Source organism: Tachypleus tridentatus, chromosome 7 (genome assembly GCF_004210375.1).
Source record: "Tachypleus tridentatus isolate NWPU-2018 chromosome 7, ASM421037v1, whole genome shotgun sequence".
NCBI lineage: Eukaryota > Metazoa > Arthropoda > Merostomata > Xiphosura > Limulidae > Tachypleus > Tachypleus tridentatus.
The window spans coordinates 193,911,009-193,935,307 of NC_134831.1; the positions used below are offsets into that span (position 1 = coordinate 193,911,009).

Sequence of the window (24,299 nt, forward strand, 5' to 3'; positions counted from 1 at the left end):
AGGTCCATAGCAACATGTTGCGTTTAAATATAGTCTTTCCTCTAGTCTTACGCTACTACATTAGGGACGGCTAGCGCAGATAGCCCTCGAGTAGCTTTGCGCGAAATACAAAAACAAACAACAAACAAAAAACATAACTTCTAAATGTTTGACTAATACTTGAAGTGATGGATTCTGAATCATTATTATTTACCAAGACCTTTCTGTTTTGAGTAGATATTTGTGGCTCTTGTGGGCCATGAGTGTAGGATCGGTAAGCGAAAAAGAGAGACTTGAGGAAATGAGATCTCCAAATACATGCAAACAAAATATGTGTAAGTTTAAAAATTAGAGAAATAAGGATTATTAAAATACATACAGATTTGATAATGCAACCCACCTACTGTGGTTAAATTTGTTAAATTAATTAGCTTCTGTTATTAATACAATACTGTAGGCCTGTATGTTTAATAATATATGGATTAATTATCCAACTTAAGTTAGGGCCTTAGAGTAGTAGCATTTTAAGTTACTAAGAAACGGCTGAAAATTTTTAAAAATAAGGATAATTAATGAATGTGTTAACTTTTCTTAAAAAATTGGGAAAACGAAACATTTCATAATTCGCAATGTATTAGTGTCATGTCAAGAGGCCTGATCTGTTTTCATTGTACTCTTAGGGTTATTCTTGGCGTTTGTGATTTTAGTTTCTTATTTCAGAATAATTCATACCGTAGTTCAACAACCCGATATTTTGTTTAAAAATCTTTGTGAATCTTCAGTTTGAATTTATCCCAGTTTAAATAATCATAATTATGGTTTTGGTTGATAACTCTCACTTATATTATCGAAAGATTAATGTTGCAGCCGTGGGGGTGTATAATGTGATGGTCAATCCCACTATTCGTTGGTAAAAGAGTAGCCCAAGAGTTGGCGGTGGGTGGTGATGACTAGCTGCCTTCCCTCTAGTCTTACACTGCTAAATTAGGGACGGCTAGCATAGATAGCCCTCGAGTAGCTTTGTGCGAAATTCCCAAACAAACAAACAAACAAACGTTTTAATTAACATTTGAAGCCGACGTGTTTGATAAGGTATGGAATGAAATAAAATTAGATATGCAATTTTTTAATAATAGGGACGGCTAATGCAGATAGCCCGCGTGTAGTTTTGCGTGAAATTAAAAAAAAAACTAAACAGTTCGTGCAATAATTGCTTGATGTGGTTAATGATAACACTGGTCCGAAAAATACTCAAAACTGTCACCTCTTCCTCGTTAATCCCACTTAATTACTACGTGTACTTTACACAGAAGGTTAGTGATTTCACATAATATTTACAGGAGGTTCTTTACGGCGAATGTCATAGCAGCAAAACAACAATATTCATTGATTCAATATTATCCGATACGTGGACCCCACCGGTAACGAATGGTATATAAATAAGTCTGTAATTTGATAGTTAAAAAGTACTTTACGTATAAAACTGTCTCTGTTTAATACATCGCTCTTTAGACTGAAAATCTTCATGTCTTAGTTTTTTTGTTTCGTGTTACTGACTGCGTATTTAAATAGGCATTGCGTTCTCGGTTTCTGTACAACTATGAAATGGCTTGGCTCAGACACAAACGGGAAATTTGGCATTAAGAGGTGCTAGTTTCAACTCTGTATCTCACAGGAATCTCTCTTTAAAATTTCCTAGTGTTGGCATAAAATTAAGAGTACAGTATGTCAGTTTTAATGCTGTTTTAAAAATAGATCGCGAAAAAGAATAATAAGTGGATTTTTTATATATATGGTGTAAGTGTAAGACTGTTAGATTTTTAAAACACGCATTATAAACATGTTTTAATAAATTAGACCATGTCACTTTAGGCTTAGAACTGTTCGGAGAAAACGTAGGTAAGTATGTTTGTCCTATTACAGTAAGTTGAAATTGTGTTAAAAGTGTATGTCTACACAACTACAGTAAATTATATTTTGTTCTACAGTTGTAAGTGCTAAGGGAAGACATTAAAATAAGTTATATTTTGTCCTACACTACACGTATCTGACTTTCAGGAAACAAGAAAACTGAACAAATGAAGTTCAAGCTATCGACCTGCTGTCAACTCAACGTTTGAGGGCTTATTTTGTTGAAATTAGGGACTCGGTTCCCGCAATAGGCATAATTTAGAGAGGGCATTTTGGAATATTGAAGTTAAAAACAAACCACTGGATGTTAAGTATTCTTTAAGAAGACTGTTATTTCACTTAAACTATTCTTCCTGTCTTACATCGTGCTTGTAATTCAAACTAGTTGTCATTACAGCCACATTATTTATGAATAAGTGTGAGTACTAGCCACAGTAATTAAAATAAAATTTTAGATATTATGTATGCCGATATTAATTGGTTGTTTTTTGTGTTAGGCTTAACCCAAATGGACTATAATTCTGATAAAGCAAGTTAAATAAACATTGAAAGTTCTGTTGTTATGCCTACGCTAAAATTAATGTAACTTGACTAACCTATAGATTCTAGAAGATCTGTTGTTTTAAGCCTAATTACAAAGGGATATTGATGCCAAGGTAACTGATACAAATATCGGAAGTTAACTTGTATAAAGACATTGGATATGATTTAAACGAACTGGAATTTTTGTCATGGAAGGCTTATTTAAACATTAATATTGGTGACAAGATGATTGATATATAACCGAAAGTTCTATTGTTTTAGGCTCAATTCATAAAGGGAGAAGTTATAAACACCGGAAATTTGTCGTATTAACTGTTAAGGCTACATTAGAAAGGAAGAGTGTCGTTAGCATGATTGATATAAATACAACAAATTTTGTTATGTTAGGCCAAGTTCATAAGGGATGAGATTCGTGTTCAATAAGCACCGCATTAGAAAGGATCATATCTGGCATAATTATTCAAAAAACACCGGAAGTTTCTGGTCTGAGTGCAGTCACTGTGAACAGTTAGGAAGTGTTCTGATTGATTTGTCATCTATAGGTAATATAATTCGGCGTTCATTTATGTCTGATTTATAAACGGCTTCTATTTACATTCCACGAATAAAAAAAATATCTAAAGCACGTTAAGGTTTTATACGATGCTCGAATTTCATAAAACTCTTTTTGAAGTTCTCGAATACAAGTATAGAACAGTATTTGTTTTTTTGTTTGTTTGTTTTTGAATTTCGCACAAAGCTACTCGAGGGCTATCTGCGCTAGCCGTCCCTAATTTAGCAGTGTAAGACTAGAGGGAAGGCAGCTAGTCATCACCACCCACCGCCAACTCTTGGGCTACTCTTTTACCAACGAATAGTGGGATTGACCGCCACATTATAACGCCTCCACGGCTGAAAAGGCGAGCATGTTTGGCGCGACGGGGATGCGAACCCGCGACCCTCAGATTACGAGTCGCACGCCTTAACGCGCTTGGCCATGCCAGGCCTTGATGTTTGAAATAAACCTATTGGCTTCAGTAGGGATTTTGATTAGGTTTATATATATAAATTATCCGACAAGAAAAAAATCCATTCCTCGCCATAAGTCTATATAAAATAAAGGGTCCTACATGTTTCAATAGTTTTTTCAAACCCAGTAGATGGTCATTTTGCATCTTCCATTTCTAAAGCATCAGTGCGGTTTCTGCAATAATTTTATGTTGTATGGTACTTCTCGTGGTTATTTTATGGGGTAACTTTGTACATTATGATGATTATCTATAACAAAGTTCTAATATTAGATATTAAAATATTCCCCGCTGGGACAGCAGAAAATCTTCTGATTTACAACGCTAAAATCAGGGGTTCGATTCTTCTCAGTGGACATAGTAGATAACCCGATGTGGTTTTGCTATAAGAAAACACACACACATATATTAAAAAACTGCTTTAGTTTATGAGATTATCCATGAATTACTTACATATATATATATATATATATTAATGGCTAGCTGTGGCCTGGTGATTAAGACTCAACTGTAAATACAAAGGTCCTGATTCGCGTCCAGTTATTGTCAAAAACAAACATGTACTTCTTATTTCGGGGGACTTCTGGTATACGCTACATAATAGTGACAGCCAAATTTTACTATATGTAGGAGATGGGTGCTGTTTATTAGCTGCTTTCTTTCTAGTCTATCGCTTCAAAATTAAAAACAGCTATGCTCAGGTCGCCCTTTGTTGCTTTTCACGAAAATTTTAAACAAAGAGACGAGTGTTTGTTTCCAAATCGTAACTCACCGACTGAGTCTGTGGGTCTGATTATAGCTTGTTTACTTTTGCAATGTTATAATTCAGCAGTGGGTTTACATCTTTCGTGAATTTGTAACGTAATCAATTTGGTGCAAAACAAAACCATATTTGTTATTAGTACTTCTTACCGAACGCTGTCAGCAAATGTTTTATTCATTTACAAAATGTGCACATTTTAATTAAAATAAATCGTTGATATAGAAGCTGTGGATGGAACGTTACTTTTTTACATAGTATTTACACACCGTTTATTTTTAGCGCTTGATTAACCCGTTCTCCTTCCATAAATAGCCCAGGTTTATAACGCCAAAAATCGGGTTTCGATATGCGTAGTGGGCAGAACACAGTGATCCCATTGTGTAGTTTTGCGCTTAACAATAACGAACTCAAAGTGACAAAAGTCAAAGCATTTTTAGGCTTAAGCGAGAAAATTGTGATTTATAGCGAATTTTTCCTCGTTAGATATTAAAAAGCTCGACATTTTTAGTAGGGCATGCTTCGAATCGAAGCGCTGGATTTGAGACGTGATGTTACTTAACACACTTTCAGCTACGTGCGCGTTATAAAAGTAATAGTTAATTCCTTCCTTTGGCTCAATGAACAGAACAAAGCCTGAGTGACGACAGGTGCTGGTCCTGCCTTCATGCTGGTCAATAGTTCAAAGTTATTATTACCAAACCCGACCTTTTAACTAACATCTCTCTCATGGAACCAAAATACTTATATATATATTTCAGATATTTCGTGGAAGTTTTCAAGTATCTTGATGTTTACGATAATTTTACTAATTAAAAAAGCTGGTAAGTTATTTGAAACTTTTTTTCTTTTACTTCCAAAGTTTTCCTACATCTTTGATTTATTGTATATATGTTTCTCTCTTTCTAGATGTGTCGCGTAACAGTTCCTTCGCAGTTATTCTGGGGTTCCAGTTCCATTGTTTCACTAAAGGATACAAGTCTCTTTAATGGTGAGTGTCTGCTAGTCATCGTTGTAAGTTTGAGAACACCATCTCGGAAAGATGATTACTATGATTCTAACACTGAAACGATTATGTCTGTTTTTTTCGGCGATAGGCCTGCCATAGTCTGGTGGTTAGAGACACTTGTCTCGCAATTTGAGGGTTGCGGTTTCGAATACCTGTCATCGATAGCATGCCCTTTCAGTCTTAGAAACACCATGTGTCATATGTTATCTCATGTATCAGAAGCACTAAGAACCTTCAGAAACTTAACCCTTTAATGACTGTAAACGTCTGCAGAGAAAGTTGTGATACTAATATTCCGGCACCAGTATGTGAACTGATTAGAACTTCACACAAAATGCCTTTAGCTTACCATAACTTTCGTTTATCAATTTTTAAAACTTATCTCTTTTTTTTTCGGTGATTAATGTTATTTGCCCCTACTAACACGTTTTAACTTCCTCGTTTATGTTTGGTTCACACCCATCGAGAAAACGATCATTCTAAATATTCCCAGATATAGTTCCCTGAGCTTTCCAGTGGTTGAGCGGTAAATTTGATGGCCTGTAATGTTAAAATAGGTTTTGATACCTGTGATTGGTAAGACACATATGGGCTTTCTGTGGTGTACCCAGCGCCGTTGTTGAAACCCGATTTTTGGCGTTGTAAATCCGCAGACATACTGCTGAGTCACTGGGGGTGGAGGACATTTATTGTAAAGAAATGACTTAAAAAATTGGATGGAGAAATTCCTACGTAAAGCTTCCTAGGAAACTCGAGCAGTTGTAGATAGTGGAATTAACTGTAATACTGATTATTTTTACACTTCTGTGTATGTGTGAGAGAGTAGTAACCCATTAGAGACCATGTAACCAACAAATAAATGAACCCATAAACAGTTTTATGCATATAAAGTTTAAGAAAATATGTTTAAAATTTGAAGAGACTTATCCAAGGGCATTGTGGTGGTTTCAGGGTTTCAATAGTAATTGTGATATTTTCGGAGTGGCCACCTGTCGTCATCCGTTGATAAGAGCTCTCCAGTAGATTGTCACATTTAATTACGTGTTTGCCTAATTCTGTTTCTGGCAATAATTAATCTTCTTGTCAACTTGTTCCTTGGTCAACAGGATCCTCCAAGTTAAAGATGGCAACTTACTTCCTTCAAAACACACATCAAAGGTGGTTGGAACAACAGTTTAACTTCTGAATATTGTTAGTCAGTGAAACTACCGATTTTACAAAAGTTCTGTACCTCACTTATTTTTGAATTACCATTAGTTTCAAATCTTTAAAAAAATTAATCGCGTGGCATTTTTATTCTGTTAAGGTAATCTAGTGTGCTACAGAAATATGTGTTATAATCTCATGTGTTACAGTAATTTATTGTTTTAGAGTAATCTAGTGTGCTACAGAAATATGTGTTATAATCTCGTGTGTTACAGTAATTTATTGTTTTACAGTAATCTAGTGTGCTACAGAAATATGTGTTATAATCTCGTGTGTTACAGTAATTTATTGTTTTACAGTAATCTAATGTGCTACAGAAATATGTGTTATAATCTAGTGTGCTACAGTAATATAGTGTATTATAATCTTATGTGTTATAGTAATTTTGCAAGACATTGAAGTTGGATAGAAATAAATAGGAGAGAGCGTTGTTTTAAATTTCACCTACAGCTACACGAGGGCTATCTGTGCTAGCCGTCTCTAATTTAGCAGTGTAAAACTAGAAGGAAGGCAGCTAGTCATCATCACCCATCGCCAACTCTTAGGCTACAAATAGTTGGATTGGCCGTCACATTGTATCGTTCCCACGGCTAAAAAGATGAGCATGTTTAGTAGGACGAAGAAAAATATTAAACGGACGGTCATTATTGTGATAAAAAGTCAAATAAAAATGTCAGGACTTTAGCTATAATTTCAGCTTATAAAAGCATTTACTTACTCAATGTTAGCTTTGAAAAAACCTGCCAAGATTTCCTCGGCGCGCCCTCAAACTTTGAACAAAGCGAAGTTATTTAGTTGTTTTAAAATGACAGCTTGGTGCATAAAGTTTGGCCTGCATTAAGGTTTTTAAAAAAGTCAGCAACAACTTGTCTTCAAGTTGTATCGGTATTAGCATATCTCGGATATATATTCTTTATTGCTATTTCATTTCGTATCATAGAGTGGTATAGCGGTATGTCTGCGGACTTACAGCGCAAAAAACCGGATTTCGATACACATGGTAGGCAGAACACAGATAACACATTGTGTAGCTTTGTGCTTAACAAACAACAACTTTTTGCCGACTGAGGTATATTCCTCTGTCGAGTTAACGTCATTTTGTAGCCTTTGAAATGTTTAATTTTCTTCCATTCGAAAATACAAAAAACTTTGAGACAGAAAAGTGAAAATATTCCTTAGAAAGTTTCATTGAACGAACTGAAGGGAATAAAATACTTATATGCAGTAATTTCGTCTTATTCTTACATATTTAAAATTTCGAACACCGTTTTTCACGTGTCCATTATAAAGCTATTTTTGGAAAATATTCGTAAGCGTGGATGGACTGCGCGAAAAACGTTTATAAGCGATTTATCAATATTTGTACCACTTTCTTTCTTACGTCATTACTCACGTGATTCTTGTGCTTTCAGAAGAATGCTGGACTGCATGATTTTTTTGTTTTGCACTAGACTCGAATGTACAATTATAAACACGTGTTGCACGTGGCTGTCGGATTTTATCAGCTTGCTACTAAGTTGTCACTTTCTCCAATCAGATTGTTCTGGCAACAAGGAATGACAGAAACCTAGATAATGATAGCACGAAGTTCGTGGCCGAGTTCTATCTTACATGTATCTGAAATAAACTCAGTTGTTCCAATAAACATGTTACTGTTTATATAAGTTGCAAGTTAAAGCTTCTAATTAATTAACATTATGCGTGCAGTTATGTGGAATTTATTTCGTCTGGGACAACAGATCCTACCATTACGCTTTGCCTGTTGGAAAAATAGTTTTTATTTGTATGTTCGTTTTTTTCGTTCTGTTGGTTTGTTTGGAATTTCGCGCAAAGCTACAAGAAGACTTTCTGCGCCAGCCAACTCCATTTAGCAGTATAAGATTACAGGAAAGACAGCTAGTTATCAGCATCCACGCCAACTCTTGGGCTACTGTTTTACTAATGAACGATGGGATTGACTGAACGTTATAACTCCCCCACGGTTGAAAGGTCGAGCACGGGACAGGGATTCGAACCGGTGACCTGCAGAGTCGGTGATTGAGAGTCGAGCGTCCTAACCATCAGGCTATGCTAAGCTTACTTATATTGCTAGGAAAAAGTCTCGGTCACATGATGTTTAACTTAATAACAATATTGTCACATTGCTTTGCAACCCTGGGAAGCTTGGCTGCTAGCTCTAGAAAATAAATGTAACATAACAAAAATTCCAAACAATTTTATTTCTCGTTACTATTAATATAATTATCAATTTGTTTATCAGTTCCTCTGTGGGATATTATACATGTTAGTCTGTAAAATATTAACAATTAAATATTAACAATCACGAAATAGACATCACTGTCAAAGTTTGAAGTGTTTGAAGTTAAGCACAAAGCTAAGCAATGGGCTATTTGTGTTCTGCCCACCACGGGTATCAAAACCAGGTTTCTAGCGCAGTCCGCAGTCATGCCGATGGATAACTGGGAGAAGAAGGGAGCCTTCTTTAACTTTGCTTAAATAGCGGAAACGAATTATCCCTTATGCACAGTTCCAAGTGGACAGTTTTATATAATACTTAATATTCGATAACAAGCTATTCGTACTATGTTTTACATATTATAAAGTGTAACCCTTGCGTGTGTTTAATAAAAAGATATTATGACATATCTAATAATCGTGTGGTAAAAGACTCTAGAAGTTACATTTTAGGATGAATAGAAACGGTTGTCATCTCAGTCCAATAACAATAATGATCATTAAAATATAATAAGTGGACGTGGTCTTTCATTGCCACTCTTTCCCTATAGTAATATCCGTATTTAATGCACGATTTTTAAAAACTATCAAATGCATTTATGTTCTTGCAAACGTTTTTGCAATTGTGATTTTTTACTCATGAATGTTTAACGACTTTAATATAATGATGTATTGAGATGCTACTATAATCTCATGGATATATTAAGTTAGTATAGTGCTATGGATGTGTTGAAATAATAATATAGTCTTCCTATAGAATATATTAATGTGTTATACTATGTTACGGATATATCAGTACGTAAATGTAGAATATATCACTGTGTTATATAATGCTACTGATATACAAATACGTAAATATAGAAAGGTTTTATCACTAGGGTTGTCGACTTTCTGTCGTGCGATTTATTTATTGTTTTATATCCTCTGTAGTTTTTTTATTATCACCAAGGGATATGTTGAAGATGTTACTGTAAAGTTTGATGTGTTAATATAATAGTTCAACACGAGCCACGACTTTACTGGAAAGTGGAATGTACAGCTTCTAGAATCTCTAATATTTTCATCAACTTCAACGGCCAAGTTTTATTTTTCTTCAAAAATGGATCCGCTTCACCCAGCTGAGTACCTCTACTTTTCTCTTTCTTTTTTTTTTTTTTTTGAAAAATTTCACCCTTGGTAATAAGAATCTTAAGTTTAGATGTGCAATTTGACTGCCAAAATATTTTTGTAAAACAAGATCAATATTGATAGATGGCGCCATCGAGACATTACATTGTCAAGGCCTGTTTATCCAATTTCCACCATCACACCAAATATGGCATGGGGGCGTTATAACGTTCGATCAATCCCACTATTAATTGGTAAAAGAGTAGCCCAAGAGTTAGCAGTGGGTGGTGATGACTAGCTGCTTTCCCTCTAGACTTACACTGCTAAATGAGGGACAGCTAGCGTAGATAGCCCTCGTGTAACTTTACACGAAATTAAAAACAAACACGCACACCACAATATTTATTTCATTGTAACGTAATGTTTAAGGACAACAAAGAACTTATTGTTCCATCTAGGCTGTGTCATCCTATAAACCAAATTAAACTATTAAATAATTAAAATTCAACTCAAAACTAGCCCTTATCATTTGTAAATGTATCAAGTTTTTACGTAAACTCACTTAAATATCCTTCCTCTACAACATCTGAAGGCAATCCATTTCGAAGGCTAACCACTATGTTAGAAAAATAAAACTGTCTTAGCTGAAGCTGTCTCCTACCCTCCCAAATTTTATGCTTTTGTTCCCTAATTCTACCGCTGTCATAAAAACCTCACTCAGATGCCTTTTAACTTAATCAAAGGAATTTGAAAAAGAAATGATGTATTGTTGGATAGTTATTGGTACTGCCCGCTGTATAAAAGTCACATTAATGTCTTTCTTTAAAAGGAAAGTATTGTTTGATAGTTAGTGCTGCCATCTGCTGTATTTGAAGTCACAGTAAAACATTTTTTAATAGGAAAGTATTGTTGGGTAGTTAATGGTACTACCTGCTATATATGAAGTCACAGGAGTACCTTTCTTTAAAAAGAAAATATTGTTTGACAGACAATGATGCTACACCCTTGTGAAAATTAATTGAAACAAGATGGAAAATTACGATTTTTTTCAAATTTTTGCGTTTTATTTCTGAGAATCCAAAAGTTACTTACAAGTTAATATATGATATGACCGCCTTTGTTTTTCAGAAGATTATTAATCCGCTTTGGCATCGAGTCCACGAGTTGATTGCAATCTTTACTAATTTTTGTATCGCGGTACCACACCTTAATTATGGCCTCAATTAGCTTATCTTTCGTAGTACAGTCTTTTCCCGAAGTCTTTCTTTACAAATCACCCAAAGATTTTCAATAGGATTTAAGTCCGGAGAGTTTCCAGGCCAGTCCTGCACCTCTATTCGCGTTGTAGTCATAAAATTCTTCACAAGTTTCGATGTGTGGCACAGAGCCAGATCTTGCTGAAAAATGCCAGATCCATCTGGAAATCTCTTTTTCAATTCTGGAACGACTCTTCTCTGCAAAACTTTGATGTACTGTGGTCCTCGCATCATACCTTCTACGATATGTAAGCCTCCGACGCCATAGTAGCTGAAAAAGCCCCACAACATCTTTCTCAAGGGATGTTTTACGAACTGATTGATGTGAGATTCTCGAAGTTTCTCACCTGGATATCTGCGAACACGCAGACTTCTTTGACCCTGTACAAAGAAATGAGTCTCGTCACTGAATAACACCTTCCTCCATTGTTCTTGCGTCCAGTTCTTGTATTTCAGACCCCATTGATACCGTTTTTTCTTTATTGAGTTGGTAAGAAGTTGTTTTTTGACTGGTCTCCTTGCCCTTCTAACGCAAATTCGAATGACGTAATATTCCTCAAAATTTCGTCATATATCCCAAAAATAGATCGACCCTACTGCAAAACACAGCTAATGACGCCGTCTGTGTGAAAAAATGACTATTAAAGGAAATCAGCGGGTCCAGCGAACCTGCACCGGCCGCCATGCTGAAAAAAATTGTAAAATGACCATTTGTTTCAATTAATTTGCACAAGGGTGTATCTTTTGTATATATGAAGTCACAGTAGTGCCTTTCTTCAAAAATAAAGTATTGTTGGATAGTTAGTGGTACTACTTGCTGTATATGAAGTCACAGTAGTGTCTCTCTTCAATAGTAAAGTATTGTTGAATACTTAGTGGTACTGTCTGCTGTATATGAAGTTACAGTAGTGTCTTTCTTCAAAAGTAAAGTATTGTTTGATAGACAATGATACTATCTTCTGTATATATGAAGTCACAGGAGTGACTCAAACCAAAGAAGCAAAAACATAAGAGTATTTATTTTATTGTAGTTTCTTTTTTTGCCTACCAGGGTTTCCTTTTGGGGAATAAAATTAATTGTTTGTTTGTAATTAAGCACAAAGCAACACAATGGGCTATCTGGGTTCTGCCCAGGTATCGAAACCCGGATTCTAGCGTTGTAAGTTCACAGACATACTGCTGTGTCACTGGGGGTGGAATAAAATTAAATAATGATTACTGGTTGTGGGAAACGTGTTTGACCAAGTTTAATTCTTTCTTCTCTTATGAAGGGTTAAGGTAAATGTATTCGTAATAAATATTATTCGTATAAATACCCAGCCTGTTGTCTGGACCTAATAATTACCAATAACTCTAAACCAGCAACGTTGGTTTGGTTTTACTTTTATTTGTTCTTTCGTACAAGATTTTCGCGTTTTACAAGTTTTACATGTCATCTAATTCAGAATCTCATTTGTTCTGTAGAAGTGGACACCGTGAGGGATCAAAGGGAAAAGGGTACCATTGTGTAATGCAATAGTTGAAGAAGAAAAAAATCATTATTGAATATTAGAGGTGCAGGGGATACATTAAAAAGGGGAGGGACAATGTATATATGACCGAGAAAAGCGAGTTAATGTGCACCAGAAACGCCCTCATTACGCCTTATATTCAGGTTCGTTCCAGAGCGTTGGAAGCTCTTGGGTTATGAATTAAATTGTATGCATTCTGTTACTTTTCCTGACAGTAATTGTCCTAATTCATGCATTTTTACTGAGGCAGACTGGAAAATGGGAGTTAACCCCCATTTCCTACGTCTCTGGACAGTTAGAATTACATTATTTTCTACTATTTCCCTGATTGTAACGCGACCGTATAGAACTTAGCCATAGTCTGTGAGCTTTTGAAACCACTAGACTTTACGCACGTGTCACACGTTAGTGGAATCACGGTAGAGTGTTAAACGTTACCAGGGAGGTGCAAGTTTCCCTCTCAAACATCTGTCTAAAGGTTAAGGAACAGTGTGTTATTTCTTCTCTGTTCACACAGGCTCTTTAATAAGCGTATATAGAAATAAGTAGCTTCGTGATTAAACATACAAATGGGAAGTACTTATTACTTTATCCGACTATATATAACTTTTTAACCAAACTGTCCATCAACCTGGCTATACAAATGAATAAACAGAACTAGTTACGACCTGCCTCTTTCTCATTCCGTGTTTAATATATTTATCTTGTCACCTAGCTGTCTTATTTAGTATTTCCACAAGTTGTGATTTCTTTGTTATATTGTTTCACATCCTTACCTTTTCACATTGTTTCACATTCCTACCTTGTCTCATTGTTTCATGTTCCTACCTTGTTTTATTGTTTCACGTCCCTACCTTGTCATATTGTTTCACGTCCTTATCTTGTTATATTGTTTCACCTATATGTTTCATGCCTCCCAGTGGCTCAGCGGAAAGTCTGTTAACTGATAACGTTAAAACCCTGGTTTCGATACCAGTAGTATACATACAATGGATAGTCCATTGTGTAACTTTGTCCTCAGCAAACAAACGTAAAACATTTGAGTTATGTTTTTCTCGAATCTGTTTTGTTTTATAGTTTCACGGGCTTATTTTGTATGTTTGTTAGCGCTCTTCGTCTCATAGGGTTGTTGCGGCTGTACTTCACTATTTTAGATTGTTTCTTCCATTTGTGTCTTGTTATCACATTGTTTCATGTGCCTGAACGTATTTCGGTCTCGGCTGCTTTATACGTTCTTGTTTCATTGGTCGATTCCTAGCTTCTGTATGAACGCTGTTTCATCATATTTGAATATTCCTTATCTGTTCGAGCGACCATCTTGTACGATTACCTCTCAATGTTTTTCCTGACCTTTTTTGTCATATTTCAAGGGTTCGTGTTTGTTTTGTTTTCATGTCTTATTTTCATGTTTTTAACGTTTCCCTTCTATTTTGACTGTTTCCTAGTTTATATGTAACAATTGTATACATATATTTTTATTAACTGGATTGTCTTTGCCAGTGTAAAAACGTATATACGTGACCATCTATCGTCGTATCTCTTTCTCAGAAACCATAAATTTCTCATTATACATTAAAACACAATCGTTTTCGCTCTGCTGCAAGAACAGCAGCTATCGACAACGAACTTGCTGCCTTAGCAACAGCGTCTTTGGCTGCTATTGGTTGTTCGAGGTTTATCCTCTGCGCACGAAGCGTGACCGGTTGGCATTATCGGCGCATACTGCAGCTCGGTTTATTGCCCATACTTATGTTGTATTTGTTGGTGACTAATGTTTCTATAGGCTCCAGTCAGATGTAAACTTTAAATAACTATTATTATCAACACTGGTTTGAGTGCAGTGCCGTGTTTTAATCTATTCTACCAAATTATTACATTCTATTATACGGGCGAAAGAAGGTCTTTTTACCTTTACGTTAAAATATTCCATTGTTTCTGACACTATACAAAATACTGTGACAGCTTTGTTTCAGTATTAATTGCGACTTAAATGTATGGAACAAACTGAGTCAAATCTACAAAAAAACATTTCCTCTATTGCAAGACTGGCGAGCATAGTCTTGAACTATGCTTCAAACAGCTACTTTGATAATTGAATCGGAACAACAACTAAAACTGGGGAAGTTTAAAGTGTTCTGTACTGAAATAGATAACTAGATTAATGATTAGGACAAAGTGTAAAAACGTGTTTCAAATGTAGGTTTAAATTGTACTGTACTAAACTACAGATAACTGGATTCGTTATAATTAATAGAAAGATAGAAAATGTAAATTTTATATTGTACCTATTTCGATTTAGGCTAACTTGAGGTGTTTTCGGATAATTTAATGGACTAGATTGTGGCACGTGTGTTGAAGAAATCAGAAAGAGTGATACGTTAACGTGTAGACATTCTTAAAGAATAATATTATTTTATGCAAGGAAATTTGAAGCGGTTCATTATATATCACCATCCGCACTTCCACAGCATTTTTTGTAAGATATATATACTCAGAGCCTTAACAATATTGTTTGTAAGCTACACACACACGGTTTTAACAGCAATGTTTGTAAGCGACATACTTGGAGCTTTAACAGTATTCTCTGTAAGCTACACACTCAGAGCTTCAATAGTATTCTTTGTAAAGTACATGCTTAGAGTTTTAACAGTATTGTTTGTAAGCTGTATACTCAGAGCTTTAACAGTAATGTTTGTAAGTGACACACTTAGAGCTTTAACAGTATTGTTCGTAAGCGACACACTCAGAGCTTTAATAGTATTGTTTGTAAGCTACACACTCAGAGCCTTAAGAGTATTGTTTGTGAGTGACACACTTAGAGCTTTAACAGTACTGTTTGTAAGTTACACACTCACAACTTTAACAGTATTGTTTGTAAGCTACATATAGAGCTTTAACAATATTGTTTGTAAGCTACACACTTAAGAGTTTCGACAGTGTGATTTTTAAATGACCAAATTTTAGTTTTAAAATGAGAGTTTAAAATTATTATGAAGGAAACTTCATACTGAAAGTTATATCTCTCAAACAATTAATTACGCTAGAGAAGAACACTTCACCAGAAACACGTCTAGAATTTAGCTCCAAACCATGAAAGTGTGGCTGTTTGTGCAGTGTGTTTAAGAATCACATCGCACCGCAAACTTAATACATACACACACACACACACACAAACCCTTATTTCTCTTCTAACAATGTGAGACTGGTTATTTTTTAAGATGCGGAATTTTGCAAGAAGTAATGGACACTGTGTAGAAAATACGATATATGCAGTTGTTTCGTTTCAAGTTGGGCTTCATATTTTGATTGTGGATGATGGTAAACATATTGAAAATCTTTTGTAGAGTTTTTGAAACACCCTATATAAGACGTATTTGTAAATCTCACACCCAGATATTTGATAATACGGTTTTTCACGTTGTCTCCTTTTGATAAAGCTGTATTATTGCATCATTATAGAAGTAGTATAAGCGGATAAGAACATATGCAGCTTAATCGTTACAACGATAAAAAGAGGACAGTTTAATTTACGTCCCAACAAATATCGCAGAACTTCGTTCTCTTTGAGTTTCCATGTAGTTCATTGAACCCTAAATGAGGCATTGCTATTCATTGTATTCTTACAACTAAGACTCCAGAGAATCTCCTATTTTGTTGTTGTTTCATCATCTCTAATATCCCTCGTTGCTTCTCACATAATTCTTCTTCTGGAAAATAAATTTTTTCCTGTTTATTTTGCGAATAACATTTGCTTCCAGCTACTGGAATGAGGACGGTTTGCCACAAATTGTTGATGTTAACTCCCATATTCATTAAAGTTTCTCTGTAATTTGGTTGACATTTTGTAATTTCTTGCTTGATATTGTTTGTCTTCTGATTAAGTGTCGAATGTTTTGTTTGCTTTAGAATGAAGCCACATTGGGCTATCTCTTGTGTCTACATCAGGGAACCGAGCATCACGTCTCCCTTACTTCAAGATGTGAAACCTCCAAGAATGAACTAACAAGAGTCTTATTACTCGACCACTCAAGAAACGTGTATGTGTGCCTGTTAAAGACAGGCAGTTTTTATTTTCAATTTCATCCTTATGATAAATCTATTAGAGAATGGCATTTTTCCTTGAAGGTTAAGATCCGTTTCTGTCCCCGTTTATCTGAGTTGTTTTAATTCCAATAGTTTGATGCAACTCAACTTTCTCATATTTATTGAAACGTTCCGTCTATGAAATATGCTCTCCGTGGCTCAGCAGTAAGTGTGATGACTAATAACTATAAACCCGCGGTGAGAGGGAAATAAAAAAGTCCGTTGTATACCTTTTGGCTTAAAGATAGACAAACATAGAAAGATACCTAAATTTATTCATACTATGCGCGCGTGCAGAATCTGACTATCTGTTTGTGTCAAAGGAAAGCCACATTGGTCTATGTGCTGTGACCACGTGGTGAATAGGTTTGGGTTTGTTTGAAATTTTGTCCAAACAACACGAGGGCTATCTCCGCTAGCCGTCCCTAATTTAACAGTGTAAGACTAGAGGGAAGGCAGCTAGTCATCACCACCAACTCTCGGGCTACTCTTTTGCCAAAGAATAGTGGGATTGACCATCACGTTATAACGCCCCCATGGCTGAAAGAGTGAGCATGTTTGGTGTGACGGGGATTCGAACCCGCGGCCCTCATATAACAAGTCGAGCGTCCTGACTACCTGGCCATACTAGGCCTCGGTGAATAGGACCCCGGATTTAGGCGTTGTACGTTGAACTCTTCCTACGTAATTAAACTAATTAAATAATCCAATACAATTCTGTTCAAGTTATTGTATGCGTTGCCAGGATCTTCTAGTGGAGAGGGAAGAGTCTATATTTTGCATTTACTAAATGTGAGAAGTTCATACCAACCGAGAAACGAGAGACTGTGAAATAGATCATTGTACCCGTGTTCGAATGTAAACATAAATATATGTGTGTATTAAACGGTTAGGGAAACAGGAACGTCATTTTAGTGAAGAAAAACTGACCATCCTTTTCTAGACGTATATTATAGCTGGCAGGACGCAACTCCCCACCCCTTTATAAAGATTACCATTATGCCACCACTTGTTTCTGGAACTCTAGGTCGTTTATAAACTCCATACTAACAATAACTCATTTGGAGAGTAACAACTTTGCGTGTGTCTGACTCTATGTTGGAGCGTAACAACTTTGTATGAGTCTGACTCTATGTTGGAGAGTAACAACTTTGGGTGTGTCTGACTCTATCTTGGAGAGTAACAACTTTGTATGAGTCTGACTCTGTGTAGGAGAGTAGCTACTTTGAGTGTGTCTGATGTTTTTAATTTTCAGTCAGCAGTGGCAGCAAGAAGTTATTTATTGTTCACCCATACCCGACTCTTTTTCTGACTGATCGTTTGTTTGATGGATAAGCCGCTGACACTCATGCTGAACTTGTTAGGATTAGTCATGTTCAGTCTGTTTGGAACATTCCGCCGAACACTTTGGACGAGAGTGTACTAAAATCAACAACCTGCTTCTTCTTTTACGTTTGTCAGTTTAATTTTTACTTACTTCTTCTGAGTTTATGTTATAGCAATGACGCTTTTGGAAATTTAACAAATAGAACAACACGTGATAAACTTTTAAACCAGAAAAAAGCGAGTTTTGAGACGTAGAGCTCCTATCAACTAGTGATATAATAAACTAACGGAGATATAACCTTGAGCGATCCAAACTATTATTTAACATGAATACTGGTTCTGAGCAGAAGATGATATTGGAAAGAGTTACCATACCCGTTGTCCTGCGTTCGTGACGTCAGAGAAATACGGAGATTCAGAAAATCAAATTAAGAAAAAAAAATACAAAATTCTGTGACCGATCCTTTCGAAAGATGGACCTTTACTCATCAAAGATCAACTGTAAATGACCAAGTAAAGTTAAATGTGAGAAAATGTTGAATGACGTCACAACCGACCACCAAAAGAAAAAAAAAACACTTTTTGGTTCTCATGTTGATCTGCCATGACGTCACTCCACCTTTTCCCATACTTAACCCTACTTGGTTATTTCCAGTTTGCCACTGTTGTTCCAAGTTGTAAGTTTCAGATATATTATGTTAAGTACCTTATGGGACATTTTTTAACCTCTTGAATGCTACGAAACGACTAGATGATTCGCTTAACATGGCCAGGCAGTTAGTTAGGGAGCTCGACTCACAATTTTGGAGTCGCCCGTTCGAATCATCGTCCTACCAAACATGATCGCCCTTTCAGTCGTGGAGACGTTATAATATTACGACCAATCCCACTATTTGTTAGTAAGAGAGAGAGTAGCCCAAAAGTTGGCGGTGGTGATGACGACTAGCTGCTTATATCTTTATGAGATTTTTATCTATTCACCTGTTAGTATGGAAACTTGTTTTTTCTTAATTCGGAACTCGTGCTGTTAATTGTTAACAAAACTACTGTTAAATGCATGTTTTTTATATATAAAAAAAAACTTCAACAAATAATCTGTGGCCACGATACATCCTATCTCGAAATTTTTCTACCACCGGTTCCAGCGACCAGAAAAGATTGCACCATCCTCGAGCGGCATGTTCTGCAGTACTTCCTTTGTTTGTCTTTGTAGCAGAGCTATAGATTTCGGAGCTAGCGACTCGGATTCGGATTCGTGCGATATCACGAAATATTCCCCTAACATTAGGCTGTGGGTGCGTTATAAGAGTGATAGGTAATCCACTAGCGTGATAAGTGGGTATTAAGGTGGTACTAACTGGCTGGTTTCCCATTGATTATTAGTTCTAAATTATGGAAAGTGGCGGTTGGTCTCAGTGGCTTTGATATAATTAAACATTGTGCGATGCTGTGTACAGTTGTTGGGTCGTACGTGCAACGCAGCAAGTTAAAGGTACATTTGTCTTATATCGTTATTTGTTTGTGCCATTAAGACATAAACAAACCTGGTAAATATCCCATCCGATGGATACTCTATACTAGACCTTTTCATAGGCAGGAGTAGTAGAAAATGTCATAAGAAACATCTCAGACAGCTGCAGATTTATTGACAGGTTGTCTGTTCATCTTGTCCCCTGTGGCTTTCGGTTGAGAGCTAAGCCTTTCCTTCATAACCTGTCTTGTCTGTAGAGGTCGTATAACGTTAGCAGTTTTACACACGTCAAGTCTATTTTAACTAAATTTTATACTATCCACGTCCGTAGTTAAATGGTGAGAAATTTCTCATTCGTCGAAGCACGCTCAGTTCGCGTGTAGACTAATATATGATCAAAGTCAGAAACATGTAATAATCTAGTTTAAAAGAGGCCTAACCTTCCACAGAAAGTTTGTCCCGGTTAATCAGAGCGTAACACGACCAGGGTTCACCTGCCAGAAGCCCTAAGTAATGATTATTGGGTCTTTTGGCTAATAGTCTCGAGTTATACATGAAGTAGACAATGTTTATTGTTCGTATTATAATCTTTCCAGAGTTCGTATTTGCTGGTCGACTGCTGAGGCTTCTGGCCACTCTCAAGTAATGTCTTTATCATATTTTCTCAGCAAGTTGCTAAGAAACCCAGGGTTTCATCAAATGTATACCTAACAAGAAAGATAAAGTAGAAGAAAAATCACTAAATTAGTGTTCTTAACAAGATAAACTTTCCTTGTCCTATCTGTCTACAAGATGGTTGTAAAGGAAACCTTTGCCCCATATTTAAAATGATTATTTTTTGAAACCACCTTGTCCTAAGAGAGCTACATTTCGCTATAGAAACAAGTTTATGAAGATTAGGTGTTCTAGATAACATATAAGGATTTTCAATGTGTTTTGTTATTTTTCTGGAACACTATTTCATATTTCTCCTCCTTCCCCCGGCAGTAAAGTTGAAGGCTTACGATACTAAAGATCGGTTTTCTATATATATGGTGGGCACAGCACAGATAGCCCACTGTGTAGCTTTGAGCTTAACGACAAGCAGACAAACAAAATTTTTCATCTTTCTCTCCATCAAAATAAGATCGGTTAATGTGTAGGAATCAGTGAAAACTGTCAACTTCAATTACTTATAGGTTCTCTATCATAAGCGGAATTACCAGGAAGGCGAACCGGACGAAAACTCCACTTCTTTTTCTCTGGTAAAACACAGTATAAACATTCACAACTACGTGTCCCACCCACCCCTACAGTATAAACACGACATTCACAACTACGTGTCCCACCCACCCCTACAGTATAAACATTCACAACTACGTGTCCCACCCACCCCTACAGTATAAACATTCACAACTACGTGTCCCACCCACCCCTACAGTATAAACACGACATTCACAACTACGTGTCCCACCCACCCCTACAGTATAAACATTCACAACTACGTGTCCCACCCACCCCTACAGTATAAACATTCACAACTACGTGTCCCACCCACCCCTACAGTATAAACATTCACAACTACGTGTCCCACCCACCCCTACAGTATAAACACGACATTCACAACTACGTGTCCCACCCACCCCTCCATATTGATCCTAAATCCCGCCGACCACTTTTATGGGGATTAACAACAAGTGAAAACGTATAAGACAATTTTTGTATTATTTTTCAAACAGCCTGTACAATGGCATTGTCAAAATAAAGCATTTCACTTCTGTCTGAAGAATATCATAAGCCTAACTTCCCTCTTCCAGGACTTTCGCACTAAAGGCAAATTCACTCTCCTCACGTTCTCCAAGACTTGTGCTGAATTGAGATTAACTAGAATGTTTTGTAATAGCATGTACATGAAGAAAGTTCTTAAATGGAAAATTATGTACGTATTTATATTCCATTACGGTTTACATTGTCGAGTAAACCGATTATTTTGTGTTAGTAAAGGAATTGACGGACAGACAGACCCTCTCATAAACCCCTTTGCCCGGCCTCTGAAATGTCGATGATTATCGGGTAGACCTTTATCAAGAAATATACTGAAATTGTAGTGTAACTGTGTAGAAAATAAGAGGATAACCAAGAGTGTTGTAGAGGAACTATGTAGAGGATGAGAGGACATACCAAGAGTGTTGTAATGTAAGTATGTAGAGAATGAGAGGATATACCAAGAATGCTATAGTGTACCTATGTAGAGAATAAGAGGATATACCAAGAATGCTATAGTGTACCTATGTAGAGAATAAGAGGATATACCAAGAATGCTATAGTGTACCTATGTAGAGAATAAGAGGATATACCAAGAGTGTTGTATTGTAACTATGTAGAGAATGAGAGGATATACCAAGAGTGTTGTATTGTAACTATGTAGAGAATGAGAGGATATACCAAGAGTGTTGTATTGTAACTATGTAGAGAATGAGAGGGTATACCAAGAGTGTTGTATTGTAACTATGTAGAGAATGAGAGGACATACCAAGAGTGTTGTAGTGTTAATCTGGGCTGTCTAACATCCTTTAAAAATATAAAATGACGAAAATAAAATATGATTAGAGTGAAGCTGTGAATGATCTTGTGGTTAAACTTAACGTGTACCGTTTCAGAACTTTCTTAGAACAGTTTACGTTCTGATGTACTGAGTGATTCATTCGCGAACACGTTTTACCATCTCTCATAGCAGCTGTTAATTCCTCTTGTTTACAATATGTTTACTTATCACTCCATGTAAAAAGTACTTAGAGGGTAACCGATTACTGGAGCTTGAAATTGTTGGTTGTTTCTCAGTCTTATCAAGTGATGACTGATCAACAGACGACGACTAAAGTGTACCGACAACACAGTTGAATATTTGATTTTATTAATGTGTGGTACGTAGCCTAAAGAAATCACTAGCTGTTTCTTTTCACATAAATTAGTATTTTGTGATGACATGAACAAAGTATATGATAGTAATAAGTTAATAAACTGGGTAGAATACAAAGTTGCATTGTGTGTCACATTGATGTATGTTAGAACAGCAGTTGTTCTATATTTAAAAAAATATTCCGTAGAAAGAGAGTGACACAAATTAAAATACATAAATACAGATAAACTGCAACAACTTCTTGTTTTACGTCAAGGCAGTTTAAACATTAAAGATGTTTCTTTAAATTATTTGACATGACAAATACTCCCAATCAGTAAAGTTTAGTGAGTTTTTTCAACTTGGTAGATATAAAAATGGTAAGGTCTGGATTTAATTTTTTTTTATTTAATAGTTTTAGTTTTACTTAGAGGATGGTACAGCCGAGATAGACCAACATCAATAAGTTTTCTTTACAAACCGTAGAAAACATTATACACACACACACCTAGACAAAAAGCAAAATCAACTAACAAAAGTAAATATATCTCACGAATCAAAAAATCACAAAACCATATACTGCTGCATACCATATATTCCTGACATCAGCAGGAAAATAACCAACATTTGGCAAAAACTAGTAACAAAATATGACATTCTAGTTAATAACAAATTTATTCAAAAACCAAGCACAAAACTAAGGTCTATACTCTGTAAAAACTACACTGACAAACACCACACCAACATTATTTATAAAATACAATGTGATAACTGCCACGACTTCTATATTGGAGAAACAAGTAGAAAAATGGAAACTAAATTCAAAGAACACAAAAAGTCACCTTCACACGTTTTCGAACACTGCAAATAAAATAAACACAACATAATCATAAAAAAACACCCAAATACTAAATAAAGAAACAAACATAAACAAACGCAAAATTAAAGAAGCCTTACTTATACAACAACTCAAGCCCAAAAGAAACCAACACAAAGGAACACCTTTATACCCATATTAATAAATATAATCCAACATCTAAAAGCACGCCCTCTACATTCCTACACTCAGTTACACAACCCCATTCAAACATGGTCAGCTATCTGCCAGTTACCTCTTTCTTTCTTTGTTAACCTGACGATGACCGAAGAAGGTCGAAACGTGGTTTGCTCCTCTACATAACAATTTTCTCAACCCAAACCAGCCGTTTTTATATATATATATTTCCTATAAGTGGGTTTTCTCGTCATCACTGAATAATGGAAATATTATTTCACATCATGGCGTCTCCAAACAGAAGGCCTAACTTTGTAAAATGCAGGTGTATACTCACAGACTATTCCTACGCAGAAAGAGTATTAAATAATGTATATTGCGGGTAGTTTGTTTACAGTTTAACACTGCAGAATAAGCCGAACTACTTTTTTCCTTGTATATGAAATTTTATTATTTTTTACTTGAAGGAAAATATATTTGAAATTTAAAAACATATATATGTGTGTATATATATATATATTGTTTTGTTTTAGAATTTAGCACAAAGCTACACAATGAGCTATATATGTGTGTGTATATCAAGGGGATTCGGCGTTTTATAACTCAAAATGACTGGGCTATCTGCAACTCAAGTTGAATAATTGGTTTTAGTAGAAAACAAGCTGAATGAACAAATTCGAAACAAAAATAGCATTTTGTACTAAAATTAAAGAATATACTTCGAAACGAAATTAAAAAGTTAAGTCGTTCACGGCATTGTTCTCTCTCTGTCTCTCCCTTTCTGTGTCTCTGTATATGTGTATAAAAGAGAGAGAGAGAGAGATAGGGAGAAAGAAATGGTGTTTATACAAAGTCAATAGGCCCTCTCAAAAGCGTTTCTTTTTAGAGTTTTTGAACTGGTTTCGTTGTTGAACAGATCCACTAGCTGGTTTGAGTATCATCGAACAGGGGACTGACGTGTTTCTGTACTATACATTTCTCGAAACTGAAAGTTGTTTTTTAATTTGTATGTCGATGTGCGAA

The 24,299-nt window shown here is 35.8% G+C and overlaps 1 protein-coding gene across 2 annotated transcripts in view; it reads left to right on the forward strand.

Moving 5' to 3' along the window:
• Positions 1-1,600: 1,600 nt before the first annotated feature.
• LOC143257604 (sestrin-1-like) overlaps positions 1,601-24,299 on the forward strand; it is a 50,836-nt gene continuing 28,137 nt past the window's right edge. Inside the window, exons 1-2 of one of the 2 annotated variants that reach the window (XM_076516583.1) lie at positions 1,601-1,878; positions 5,110-5,191. In XM_076516583.1, the coding sequence (XP_076372698.1) occupies positions 5,189-5,191 (3 nt within the window). In that variant the 5' untranslated portion in view covers positions 1,601-1,878; positions 5,110-5,188. Of the gene's footprint in view, positions 1,879-4,539; positions 5,025-5,109; positions 5,192-24,299 lie in introns of those variants that run through there. The other variant, XM_076516584.1, reaches the window with a different exon arrangement.